The sequence below is a fragment of the Physella acuta genome, unplaced genomic scaffold, assembly GCF_028476545.2.
Source record: "Physella acuta isolate Inbredline_101_S28 unplaced genomic scaffold, ASM2847654v3 ptg001051l, whole genome shotgun sequence".
NCBI classification, from domain to species: Eukaryota; Metazoa; Mollusca; class Gastropoda; family Physidae; genus Physella; species Physella acuta.
The window spans coordinates 211,071-225,089 of NW_026732568.1; the positions used below are offsets into that span (position 1 = coordinate 211,071).

Below are 14,019 nucleotides of genomic sequence, written 5' to 3' on the forward strand. Positions count from 1 at the left end.
GTGAGTTGGGTATTAGATTTGCCCGCCGACTTGCTGATGTTTTATTGGGCGGTCACGTGTCTTTTAATGGGAGTCACTGCATAGATTTGGTGTAAATCACTCTAGGCCGTCAACTGCTGGTGGCCTAGATCAGCGGCGCTGGCCAGGTGACGTAACTGGTAGCCTACCTTCAGTGGTGGATGTACAACGTGACAGCTAGTAGCATACCTTCAGCGTTGACCAGGTAGCATCGAAATCAAGTATCACACTTTCAGTGGTGGATGTACAGCGTGACAGCTAGTAGCGATGACTAGATAGTATAAACACATAGTAGCATACCTTCAGCGTTGACTGTATAACATAGCTGGTAGCATACCTTTAACGTTGTTTATATACAGCTAGTAGCATTTATTCCGCTTTGACCAGGTGACGTAGACTGCCAGTAGCGTACACTTAACCATCGCTGAAGCATATGACGTCATGTGAACATACTCTCAACTGGTGCATGCTTACACTGACCGGAAGTCACCGGTCTACTTTTGACATCCGCATAGCGTCCACTTTTACTTTCATTTGTTTAAGATCAGCCTTTTCACTCAAATGCCCATGGACCATAGTCTGATATAATGCCCATTGACCATACTCTGATATAATGCCCGCTTATCATACTCAGATATGCTGGCCATTGACTATTATATTCAGGTGTGCTGCCTATGAACAAAGGTCGTGTATGCAGCAGAAAAATATATATGAATTTATATCAGTTATATCTCGCACTTTAAACACTATGACGTCATTAAACGCCCTTGACCCTTCAACCCCCCCCCCCCCTTTCCTCCTATGGGCTGTGACCACGTGACCTTGCTTTGATCACGTCCGTGACAGGACGTAAGATGAGTCCCACGTGACCGTCTCCAATTGTTGCTGGGACAATGACTTCACGCGGGCACCCAAGCGTGTCGCGTCGCGTGCGTCACAGCGCGTGAGCGGTGCGTCGCTTGACGCGAATTTTATCCGCCACACGTGTTGACTTTTTTTTTAATAACGCCCCGGGGTGGGGTGGGTAGTAGGGGAGGGGGGGGTCTGTTTTAATACTTATTGTTGGTAGGTGTTAGAAAACCTCATTTGTTTTGGAGCGCGGGGCTTGTTATTCTGTCTAGACCACGGGTTCCCAACCTGGGGGTCGCGACCCCCTTGGGGGTCGCGAAGGGCTTTCTGGGGGGTCGCCAACTGGTATACTAAACCTTAATAATGAGAAACAAAACATAAATATTTAGAAAAAAATTTTAAATTCGGCTTTACTAACATCACTGGAAAGGGAATAGAGAAGAAGCAAAGGGTACTGAACAAAGTTGTTCTCAGTCACGAGTTTATGAAATCTTCAAAACTAAAACGTCATTTGAGACGAGTCATTCGAAACACACCAAAAAAGATATGGAGTTCTTTCGTCGGTATGAAGCTAGTTGCAAACGTCAGAGACTTGATCGAACAGGAAGTTTTCACCAAGGAAACACAGCATTAGTGCAAGCATCACATGAAGTCACGATAGAAAATGTCCAGCAAAAAAAACAACACAATAGGAGAAAAACTCATCAAACGCTGCATGTTGAAGATGGTGAAGTTAATTCTTGGGGATTCCAGTGCAGTAAAGATGCAACAAATATCTTTCTAATAATAATAGTCAGCGGCTTATAGCAGACATGTCCATAGATGTTAAATAACACATTTTTATTGAAATTAAGCTTTCACCATTGCTTGCTTTTCAAGTTGATAAATCAACAGACTTGAGTTCGTGTTCGCAGTTGCTGGTCTTTGTCTATTTTCATTCAGATGATAGCAAAGAAGAGTTGCTCTTTTGTGAAGATAGCATGGAGAAAATAAATAGTTTTTTTTTTTAATTGGATGATTAAAACGGCTGTGAGGGTTTGTACGGATGGTGCACCATCTATGTTTAGGTCAAAATCGGGCTTTCAGAAAGCAGAAAAGATTTAGCTCCCTAACCACTGCCCTCACCAATCGCCATCAAGACTCCATTGCTGGTATAAGTGGTAAATTATATAAAATCTGGAGCCTTTATAGAACTGAGCAAAGACCTAAATAAAGTCACGAGGTTCTGCTCTTCTACACTACAGTGTGCTGGCTGTCAAATGAATTGTTGTGAATCGCGTTTTTTAATTGAAATCTGAAATAAAATTGTTCTTGGAAATGCAAAGGAAACAAGACCTTTTGGTATACTTAAAACGACATAGAGTGGTTGGAGAGAGTATCATACCTAGCAGATGTGTTCGAAAATCTACATAAGCATAACCTGAAGCTTCATGGAAAATGAACGAATATTATCACTCTCCATGATTATCTCGGGGCATTTTTATCAAAGCTGCAAAATCGGCGAAGAAAATAAATCTTGGATATATTGTAAATTTCACCATTCATACCAAAGGTAAAATTGATTGACTTTTCGAGAATAGATTTTCAACACTATTTTTCGATTAAAAACACAATTAAGATAATGATAATGACATAGGTTGGCGTTAACAAAAAAAAATACTTTAAAAAAAAGTAACCGCGAATGTTTAGTGAATAGTATGCAATTTAACTCATGGTAATAAAACAGTTATCAAGAGTAGTTCATATTGAAAGTCTACTAGAAAATGTTATTTTAGTGCTTATTAATTTCCATACTAATTTCGGCTTTTTAATTCTATGGGGGTCGCGGGTCACTTAATTTTTATAAAAGGGGGTCGCCACTCAAAAAAGGTTGGGAACCACTGGTCTAGACAATGGTTTTTTGTTTTCATTCTTCAAACTGTTTGGAGATTACATGAGGACACATAACGGGAGGGCACATTGTATAGTTTTATAATGGGAGGGCACATTGTATAGTTTTATAATGGGAGGGCACATTGTATAGTTTTATAATGGGAGGGCACATTGTATAGTTTTATAATGGGAGGGCACATTGTATAGTTTTATAATGGGAGGGCACATTGTATAGTTTTATAATAGGAGGGCACATTGTATAGTTTTATAATGGGAGGGCACATTGTATAGTTTTATAATGGGAGGGCACATTGTATAGTTTTATAATAGGAGGGCACATTGTATAGTTTTATAATGGGAGGGCACATTGTATAGTTTTATAATAGGAGGGCACATTGTCTAGTTTTATAATGGGAGGGCACCAGGTACAGTTATATGACGACAGGGCACTTGGTGTAGGTTTATAATGAGAGGACACACGGTGGTTTTAAAACGGAAGGGCACATGGTATTATACTTTTATAATAAGAGGGCAGATAATAGTTTTATAACGGGAGGCAGATGATACGAAACGATTACAGAATGATGAAAGCCATAAACTAATAGTATTGTTATTTAACTATATCTTTGTTCTTGTAAAATGAAAACATTTTTTTTTTTACTTTTTGAGCAGACGAACCAGCAGCAGACGTCCCAGCAGAGAGCCACCCACCTGATTCTACCCGACAGGACATCAGGTATGTCTTTCTGTCTGCCGGCACTCTGGTAGACGCAAGCACTGGCACCTTACTACATCCAGCATTGCACTTTATCTACTACAGCCTACTACACACTCGACTCTACACCCAAACATAATACCGCCACTCTACTTCATCTACTCAAATCCAGAAGCCCCTTTAGTAAAGTTCCCTTTTGAACCTGACGGTCCATTAGGAACGTCCTCCTTTTAGTGCCCAGAAAAATTCCTTGTCCACAACACGTCAAAGGCTGTCCTTGAAAAGTTCTTTATTGTATCACCTATCTGTATTGCCTATCTGTATCACCTATCTGTATCACCTATCTGTATTGCCTATCTGTATTGCCTAATATCTTGCCAGGGTTACTTTTCTTGCATGATCTCACTTACCATCGTTAGCGCCATACCTATCTAATGTTACACCAATATACTGCTGCCCTTCAACTGGGCACTATACGTCTGCCCCCACCATGCCATAAGTAGGACGTCCCTTAAACATCTTATCGAGTCTAAGACACAAGCGCCATTAGACCCATGCTTCAGACATTTTGTTTTCGCGCCGTTTTCAAATGTACGTGTTGAGCCCCCCCCCCCCCCCTTTGCTGCACTGCCCCATTAGCAGGCGACACCATGCCCTTAAATTAATTAAATGGCATTATTAATCAAACAATTTGGCAGTACCGTGTGTGGGGAGTCACCTGCAGCTGTGGAGTTCACCCACACTCTAATTAACCTTCGACCTTTACTTTAGCGCCGACTCTAAATTTTTTTCACCACGTTTTGTAGGGAGTTTTTTGTTTTTTAAATATTCTCCCAATAACCCCCTTTCTCTGACCCCGCCTGTTCTTTGGAGAATCATTTCCCTGTGTCCTACATTGCGTCAAGTTTTTTGAATGCTATAAGAAAATAGGGTTCAGTTGAAACATTTCATTGTTCAGTACAATGAGAGGTAAAGGGAAGGGGTGGAAGGGGGTGGGGGTGGAGAGAGCATGATAGAAGGTATGTTGTGTTGGGTTTGTACCGATGTATTTTTTTGGCTCTACCCCTGGGTCTGACATTGGGAGGGAGGGGGCTGGAAGAGGGAGGGAGGTATGACGGAGTTCATGTTGGGTTGGGTTCAAGTTATCTTTCGGTCTCCACCCCCGGGCCTGACATTGGGAGGGTGGGGGGGGGGGGCTGGAAGAGGGAGGGAGGTATGACAAAGTTTATGTTGGGTTGGGTTCAAGTTATCTTTCGGTCTCCACCCCCGGGCCTGACATTGGGGGAGGGGGGTGGGGGGTGGAAGAGGGAGGGAGGTATGAGGGAGTTTATGTTGGGTTGGGTTCAAGTTATCTTTCGGTCTCCACCCCCGGGCCTGACACTGTGCACAATATCTGCCCCCAAAAGCAATTAAATTAAAACAATCTCCTGTGGCCTGCTCATAAACTGGCCACAAAACTCTGGGCCCTTTGATGCATCGCAGGGGGGGGGGGGGGGGGAGGGGGAGGGAGCAAAGGGGTGGCCGACGGTCGAAAATAGACAGGTTTACATCAGGGGAGTCCCCCGTGGCCCTAATATTATGGATTTTGCATTTAGTTTTCATTTATTTGTCGTGGCCTGCCGGGGGGATGTGGTCGGCTAGTTTAGCGTTTGTTGACTGGGGCGCTAATTCACCCCCCCCCCCTCCCACCTCTTGTATGGGACCCCAGGTGATTAGAACAGTGGGCCGAGGGCCTGTCTCTCGTGGTAATGATCCTTGTTGTACACAATACTGGGTGGCCAAATCTAGGGTGGCCTCAGTTAGATACAACACTCACTGGGTGGCCAAATCTAGGGTGGCCTCAGTTATATACAACACTCACTGGGTGGCCAAATCTAGGGTGGCCTCAGTTATAGAAGATAGTGGGTGGCCAAATCACGGGTTGTTTCAGTTATATACAATATTGGGTGGACAAATCTAGGATGGCCTCGGTTATATACAATAGTAGATAGCCACATCTATTCTTTTTTTCAGTTATATACAATACTGGGTGGCTAAAACTAGGCTTGTTTCAAATATAGACAATACTCGGTGGCCAATCTAGGCTTGTTTCAGTTATATACAATACTCGGTGGCCAAATCTAGGCTTGTTTCAGTTATATACAATACTCGGTGGCCAGATCTAGGCTTGTTTCAGTTATATACAATACTGGGTGGCCAAATCTAGGCTTGTTTCAGTTATATACAACACTGGGTGGCCAAATCTGGGCTTGTTTTAGTTATATACAATACTGGGTGGCCAAATCTAGGCTTGTTTCAGTTATATACAATACTGGGTGGCCAAATCTAGGCTTGTTTCAGTTATATACAATACTGGGTGGCCAAATCTAGGCTTGTTTCAGTTATATACAATACTGGGTGGCCAAATCTAGGCTTGTTTCAGTTATATGCAATACTGGGTGGCCAAATCTAGGCTTGTTTCAAATATATACAATACTCGGTGGCCAAATCACGGGTGGCCTTAGCTATGCACAACACCTGGTGGTCAAATCTAGGAGGCCTCAGCTAAACATTACACTAGGTGGCCAAATCTAGGCTTGTTTCAGTTATATACGATACTGGCTGGCCAAATCACGGGTGGCCTTAGCTAAGCACAACACTGGGTTCCCAAATCTAGGGTCCAGGTAGTGTCCACATGTTGGTTGGCCTCGGATAAACACACTGCCTGTGGCCACTGTCAGTTGGCCAACTGTTGCTGTTGAAACCATCAGCGTGAGTAAAAATTCAAGAAAAATCTTTGACTCTGTTTTATGAGCACCAAACTGATTGCACGAGTTGGTTTTGTGGTGGTCTGTGATTTCGTGCACGATAATGTGATACAAGGGGGGCCTGGGTTCGGATCCCAGTGACGCGCTGATCGTCATATTGTTTTGCTAAAATGACAGGCAGTAAGTTCTCTCCCTAGTCTAATATTTTGTTTTTTTTTTAATTTGTATCACAAATCCAGTCCAGCTCTACTTCCTCTGCTCTCTTGACCATCTGACCCTTGATTGTCCACACCTATCTGATTGCGTTTCAATTAATGTAAATTAAATGGTGAATAGAAGTTTGGCCCCTATGGAAAAAAAATGTTTTGTCTTGTTGTTTCTGCTTGACATGGCGTTTTACTCGACTTTATTTTGTCCTATTATTATGTCCCTCTATTTAGCACCAGCTTCCCTTTAGAATTGTTTTGTTTTTTTTTTTGTTTTTTTTTTTCAACTTGCCAAATTTAGTGATGATGTACTCTCACTTTCTTAAGAATGCAAAGAGTTGTTCTAATAATAAAAGCAAGATTCACAAATGCAATATTTTGACCATTTGTTTTCAATGTATTAAACTCCTTTATTTTATCATAACTTAGTAGTTTTGTCCTTAGTTGGGTTTTTTCTTACATACATCTCAAACTCTTTATACTTGACTTTATAGTCCCAAACCCTATTCTTAGGTATATATTTCCCCTAGTTGAGTTGTGCTATTTCTCTAGTTGAGTTTAGCTATTTCTCTAGTTGAGTTTAGCTATTTCTCTAGTTGAGTTTAGCTATTTCTCTAGTTAAGTTTAGCTATTTCTCTAGTTTAGTTTAGCTATTTCTCTAGTTGAGTTTAGCTATTTCTCTAGTTAAGTTTAGCTATTTCTCTAGTTTAGTTTAGCTATTTCTCTAGTTGAGTTTAGCTATTTCTCTAGTTGAGTTGTGCTATTTCAGCTAGTTGAGTTTAGCTATTTCTCTAGTTGAGTTTAGCTATTTCTCTAGTTGAGTTTAGCTATTTCTCTAGTTAAGTTTAGCTATTTCTCTAGTTAAGTTTAGCTATTTCTCTAGTTTAGTTTAGCTATTTCTCTAGTTGAGTTTAGCTATTTCTCTAGTTTAGTTTAGCTATTTCTCTAGTTGAGTTTAGCTATTTCTCTAGTTGAGTTTAGCTATTTCTCTAGTTAAAGGTTAGCTATTTCTCTAGTTGAGTTTAGCTATTAGTTTAGTTTAGCTATTTCTCTAGTTGAGTTCAGCTATTTCTCTAGCTGAGTTTAGCTATTTCTCTAGTTGAGTTTAGCTATTTCTCTAGTTGAGTTTAGCTATTAGTTTAGTTTAGCTATTTCTCTAGTTGAGTTCAGCTATTTCTCTAGTTGAGTTTAACTATTTCTCTAGTTGAGTTTAGCTATTTCTCTAGCTGAGTTTAGCTATTTCTCTAGTTAAAGGTTAGCTATTTCTCTAGTTAAAGTTTAGCTATTTCTCTAGTTGAGTTTAGCTATTTCTCTAGTTTAGTTTAGCTATTTCTCTAGCTTAGTTTATCTATTTCTCTAGTTGAGTTTAGCTATTAGTTTAGTTAAGCTATTTCTCTAGTTGAGTTTAGCTATTTCTCTAGTTGAGTTTAGCTATTAGTTTAGATCTGCTGTCGTCTCTAACCTAATGTGTGTTCTGCTATCCCCAGCACCCAACAAGACCCAGCCCAAGACACGGAGGTAAGAACGTCTCGTCTGTCATCCAACAAATCCTTGCCGGTCTATCAAAAATGGGAGCAAAAAGTCACGGGAAGGGTTAAGGGAAATCACCCATCAAATTTTCTCTCCCTTCAACGTTATTATTGCTGTTTGATGTTTCCTAATAAAATTGTTGACAAAAAAAAAAGAATGATTAAAGAATAAACGTTGTTAAAGCCCAAAAATGAAATGCAAAATAATTTAAAACATCTAAAAACGAAGTGATTATAGGCATTGCTTGTTTTTTTTTCTGTTGCAAGGGGAATAATCAAATAAATGTTGGGCAATTTAGCTAAATAGGAGTGATGTTCCTTTAAGTAAACATGACATTTTTTTTTTATATTCATTTAAGAAATGTTTCACAAATCTATTTTTCCCAGGAGAGTGAAAACGTTGAAATCAAACACGAGCCCCCAGAGTCGGGGGAGGAGGAGGAAGGGGTGGAGACGTACACCTCAGGGTCGGAGGATGGGGAGCTGGTTATTAAGGAGGAGATGGTGGGTGGATTGTTTTTATTTATCTTTGTTGAAGAATAAAAAGGAAGTTTTGTCTTAATAATTTCACATTAGATTTTGTAAAGTAAGAACATTTGGTGATTGATGTTTGTTCTCTCATTGTGTGTGATGGCATTGATAGAATATTTTTTTTATCTTAAATGTTAATTTTCTAATATATGCACACAAAAATGTTTGTACAACAAACACATTGCTAGTTTTTTTATTGAATCTCCCAATGCTGTTGTTCTCTTTAAAATGTAATTGTGTTTTATACTAAAGTTAATTTTTGTAAATTTAATTTTTTTGAAATTTTTAATTTATGTTTTATGACTGGATTTTGTGAACTTTGTGTAACAAAAAGACACTGACATAGACGATGTAAACATTAGATAGCCTGAAGATGATGTTTGTCTAATTTCAGACTAAAGATGATCTTGTCTTGTCTCAAATTGAAGATATCTTGTTTCAGACTGAAGATGTTGTCTTGTCTCAGAATGAAGATGTTGTCTTGTCTCAGAATGAAGATGTTGTCTTGTCTCACACTGAAGATGTTGTCTTGTCTTAGAATGAAGATGTTGTCTTGTCTCAGAATGAAGATGTTGTCTTGTCTTAGAATGAAGATGTTGTCTTCTCTCAGACTGAAGATGTTGTCTTGTCTCAGAATGAAGATGTTGTCTTGTCTCAGAATGAAGATGTTGTCTTGTCTCACTCTGAAGATGTTGTCTTGTCTTAGAATGAAGATGTTGTCTTGTCTTAGAATGAAGATGATGTCTTGTCTTAGAATGAAGATGATGTCTTGTCTCACACTGAAGATGTTGTCTTGTCTTAGAATGAAGATGTTGTCTTGTCTCAGAATGAAGATGTTGTCTTGTCTTACACTGAAGATGTTGTCTTGTCTCAGACTGAAGATGATGTTGTTTTGTTTCAGACTGAAGATGATGTTGTTTTGTTTCAGACTGAAGATGATGTTGTTTTGTCTCACACTGAAGATGATGTTGTTTTGTTTCAGACTGAAGATGATGTTGTCTTGTTTCAGACTGAAGATGATGTTGTCTTGTCTCACACTGAAGATGTTGTCTTGTCTCACACATATGATGTTGTCTTGTCTCACACTGAAGATGTTGTCTTGTCTCACACTGAAGATGTTGTCTTGTTTCAGACTGAAGATGATGTTGTTTTGTTTCAGACTGAAGATGATGTTGTCTTGTCTCAGACTGAAGATGATGTTGTTTTGTTTCAGACTGAAGATGATGTCTTGTTTCAGACTGAAGATGTTGTCTTGTCTCAGACTGAAGATGATGTTGTCTTGTTTCAGACTGAAGATGATGTTGTCTTGTTTCAGACTGAAGATGATGTTCACATCAAACAAGAACCAGCCAGCGGAGATGAAGAGATGGACGACAAAGATGAGGACGAAATGTCAGACATCGAGGATGATTTGATGGCGTCCATGCAGGGCGCCGCTGATGATGTTCTCCCCTCCATCATGATGGACCAGATGGAACTCCTGGAGCTTGAGATGAGGGCCAGGGCCATCAAGGCCATGCTCAGCTCACACGATGACGGGGATTCTTGACTCACAGACTGATGCAGACTTTCTCTGGTTTAACATCAGACTTTCTCTGGTTTAACATCAGACTTTCTCTGGTTTAACATCAGACTTTCTCTGGTTTAACATCAGACTTTTGTCTGCTTTAATCTTGCCGAATTTTTCTTGTTAAAAGCAGACTTGATGTGGTTTTTCATCAGACATTTTCTGGTTGATGAGAAGACATTTTGTGGTTGATGCGGAGGCATTTTGTTGTTTATGCTGCGACATTTTGTGGTTGATGCGGAGACATTTTGTGGTTGATGCGGAGACATTTTGTGGTTGATGCGGAGACATTTTGTGGTTGATGCGGAGACATTTTGTGGTTGATGCGGAGACATTTTGTGGTTGATGCGGAGACATTTTGTGGTTGATGCGGAGACATTTTGTGGTTGATGCGGAGACATTTTGTGGTTGATGCAGAGACATTTTGTGGTTGATGCGTAGACATTTTGTGGTTGATGCGTAGACATTATGTTGTTGATGCTGAGACATTTTGTTGTTGATGTGGAGGCATTTTGTTGTTGATAAAGGACATTTTGTTGTTGTCCAGTTCATAAAACAGACCAAATGTGACCACTGAGAACTGCCAACACAGAGCCCACAAGAACATCAGCCTGTTGATTTCTCTGTGCTAATTATCTCCTTAGAGAGCTAAGTGGTTTTTTTTTAAAACAGATGTTGTGTGTGTAGACTGTCCTGTTGTTTTTGGGGATAAATAGGGTGTCTTGGGGTGTGTGTAGGTTAGGTGTGGAGTTGTGTTGTTGTCTATGGTGGGAGTGTCTCCACTCCCCAAGATCTGATTTCTTCAACCAAACCAATCAGCACTTTAGACATCACATTGCTGCCCCTGATTGGAACTACGAGTTGGCTGAACAAGGCAAGGGAGACTACAATGTTATTTTAGCATTTTTATTTTATTAAATTAAATTCTTCTCAGTATTTGGATAAAAATTAACATTTGTTATGTTGTTGGTCCAAAATTTCTTTTAAAAATATCAATGTATTTTTAGAACCAGATTCTATCCGGCCAAAAGAGAAAATTATAGCATGTGATAGCAATTGCCTGAAAACTCAGTCCCATGCCTTAATGCTAAAATATGGTGTGTTTCACTGCTTAGTTGGCTGGGCATAGTGCTGACCACACTATCTCTTCACATGTGGAGGTCACAGAAACACATTAACTCTACTTCACTTGCCCTATAGACCGTCAGGTTTGAAAAGGTAACTTCAGTTCTTCACTGCTTAGTTAATTCGATTCTATTAATAATAATCATTAAAAAAGTTTTTAAAAACCCACGTCTTCTGATTGAACTAAAAAGTAGAAAATAAATGCTATACATGACAATAATGCAAGCGATCACTCTACTATAAGCGATGAAAAACGTGGGACGCCGAAGTAAAAGTTATATTACTATTGATTAGATAATACTATTGACTTTTATTAGGGAGCTTGTAGAGAGTCAACAGTATTAGAAACTGTAAGAAAATCACGGCGCCCCACGTTTTTGATCGCTTATAGTAGAGTGATCGCTTGCATTATTGTCATGTATAGCATTTATTTTCTACTTTTTATTTCAATCAGAAAACGTGGGTTTTTAAAAACTTTTTTAATGATTATTATTTTCTACTTTTTAGTCTTTGTCTGTTTGTTTGCATTAAAAACTCGTAAAAGTTGTATAGCATAAAAGTCTCGTAAAAAGACAACTCGTAAATAAAATACTTTTAAAAAAAAACTTTTTAAAAAACCACGTTTTTCTTGTGGACTAAAAAGTAGAAAATAACTATTTACATACATTTGATGACAAAAAACGTGGGTACGTTCACCATCAAATTTCCCGACCCATCTGCCCGACCCACGTTTTTTGTCCTCAAATGTATGTAAATAGTTATTTTCTACTTTTTAGTCCACAAGAAAAACGTGGTTTTTTAAAAAGTTTTTTTTTTTTTAAGTATTTTATTTTCACCTTTTTAGTCCGTTGCTACACATGAAAAACGTGGTTTTAAAAAGTTTTTTATATAGTTTATTTTCTACTTTATCTAATCACTTGATTAAGTATGACTTGACTAAGTGTTTTTAAATACACGGACTAAAAAAATCTTGAGCGACCGATACGCTTTAAACAGAGAAAGGGTGTAATTTACGTTGCTGGCGTGGAGATCTACTCACGAATCACGTGATCAAATCTCCCATAAACAAACAAATAAACGCGAAGCTGAGTTAAGGAAAAACGTGTTTATGTGTATTTTAGCATGCCCAGCGTACCAACCGTGTCACCGTTAACAATGTGTTACCGTGTCCGTTCTCCTTTTTAGTCCGTTGCTACACATGAAAAACGTGGTTCTTAAAAAAGTGTTTATAAATACACGGACTAAAAATCTTGAGCGACCAGGATTCGAACCTGGGTTGTCGCGGCCACAACGCGAAGTACTAACCACTATACGATCACGGCCAGCGCGCTCACATCGATTGGGGCCGAAGTAACTGTGTCAATAGGCCTCAAGTCTTGTCGGTATCTTTAGAAATCATGTCCTCAATTTTATGGTCCTTGGGGCGTAATTAAATTAAGCTAATTACGGTCACTAATTGCTAGTTTTTATGATTGCATCTGAAATTGTTAGGCGAAAGTAGCATGCATGCCAAATTTCAGGTCTCTAGAGCAATCAGAAGTGGGCTAATTTTCGATGTCAATTTTAACAACAAACAAACAAATCCACAAACGCGAAGCTGAGTTAAGAATAAAATACTTAAAAAAAAACTTTTTAAAAAACCACGTTTTTCTTGTGGACTAAAAAGTAGAAAATAACTATTTACATACATTTGATGACAAAAAACGTGGGTACGTTCACCATCAAATTTCCCGACCCATCTGCCCGACCCACGTTTTTTGTCATCAAATGTATGTAAATAGTTATTTTCTACTTTTTAGTCCACAAGAAAAACGTGGTTTTTTAAAAAGTTTTTTTTTTAAGTATTTTATTTTCTCCTTTTTAGTCCGTTGCTACACATGAAAAACGTGGTTTTTAAAAAAGTGTTTATAAATACACGGACTAAAAAAATCTTGAGCGACCAGGATTCGAACCTGGGTTGTCGCGGCCACAACGCGAAGTACTAACCACTATACGATCACGGCCAGCGCGCTCACATCGATTGGGGCCGAAGTAACTGTGTCTATAGGCCTCCAGTCTTGTCGGTATCTTTAGAAATCATGTCCTCAATTTTATGGTCCTTGGGGCGTAATTAAATTAAGCTAATTACGGTCTCTAATTGCTAGTTTTTATGATTGCATCTGAAATTGTTAGGCGAAAGTAACCTGCATGCCAAATTTCAGAACTATAGAACAATCAGAAGTGGGCTAATTTTCGATGTCAATTTTAACAACAAACACATCCACGCGAAGCTGAGTTAATAAAAACGTGTTAAAAACGTGTTAAAAACACGTTGTGTGAATACGTTACTGACTAGAACACGTAGATTTGAACCCGTGTCGAGTGGGATAGCAATCGTGTGCCCAACCACTCGACCATATCGTCTCCCCCCATACTGGCCACCAGTTGTTACGGTTGTTTGTACACAAACACCGCGTGAACACTACTCAGTAAGCAAAGAGGGAGAGTACCGAACCTTGTTTTCATCAAATTACAGTTACTGGGTTATGTCCCCTTTTCCCCACGTTTTTTGTACAATTATATAGCGGTCTAAAATGATCAATAAAATGTTTCCATGGATCAATTTAGTAATAATAACAATTGAATATTCAATTGTCATCCAAAACAAAGCTTCCCTGAAAATTTCAGCGCGCTAGCTAACTGGGAAGTGCCAGAAATTCCGATCGCAAGATTTGATTGGAAAGACAAACAGAGACGAAAGCAAGTTAAAGAAAACGTGGGAAAAATAGATTCAAATAAATGACCCAGTCACTAACAGTTCTATATGATCTCATTGTTTGATATAAACCAGAGCCATCACGTCGTTTAAGGGGAAGCTACT

The 14,019-nt window shown here is 39.1% G+C and overlaps 1 protein-coding gene across 2 annotated transcripts in view; it reads left to right on the forward strand.

Annotated features, from left to right (window-relative positions):
* The window catches only part of LOC131955059 (caspase activity and apoptosis inhibitor 1), a 105,291-nt gene extending 94,844 nt beyond the window's left edge, over positions 1-10,447 (forward strand). For both annotated transcript variants that reach the window (XM_059319009.1, XM_059319010.1), the window contains 4 exons: positions 3,412-3,475; positions 7,895-7,925; positions 8,324-8,440; positions 9,783-10,447. In XM_059319009.1, coding sequence (XP_059174992.1) covers positions 3,412-3,475; positions 7,895-7,925; positions 8,324-8,440; positions 9,783-10,016 — 446 coding nt within the window. In that variant the 3' untranslated portion in view covers positions 10,017-10,447. The remainder of the gene's footprint in view (positions 1-3,411; positions 3,476-7,894; positions 7,926-8,323; positions 8,441-9,782) is intronic.
* Positions 10,448-14,019: the final 3,572 nt, after the last annotated feature.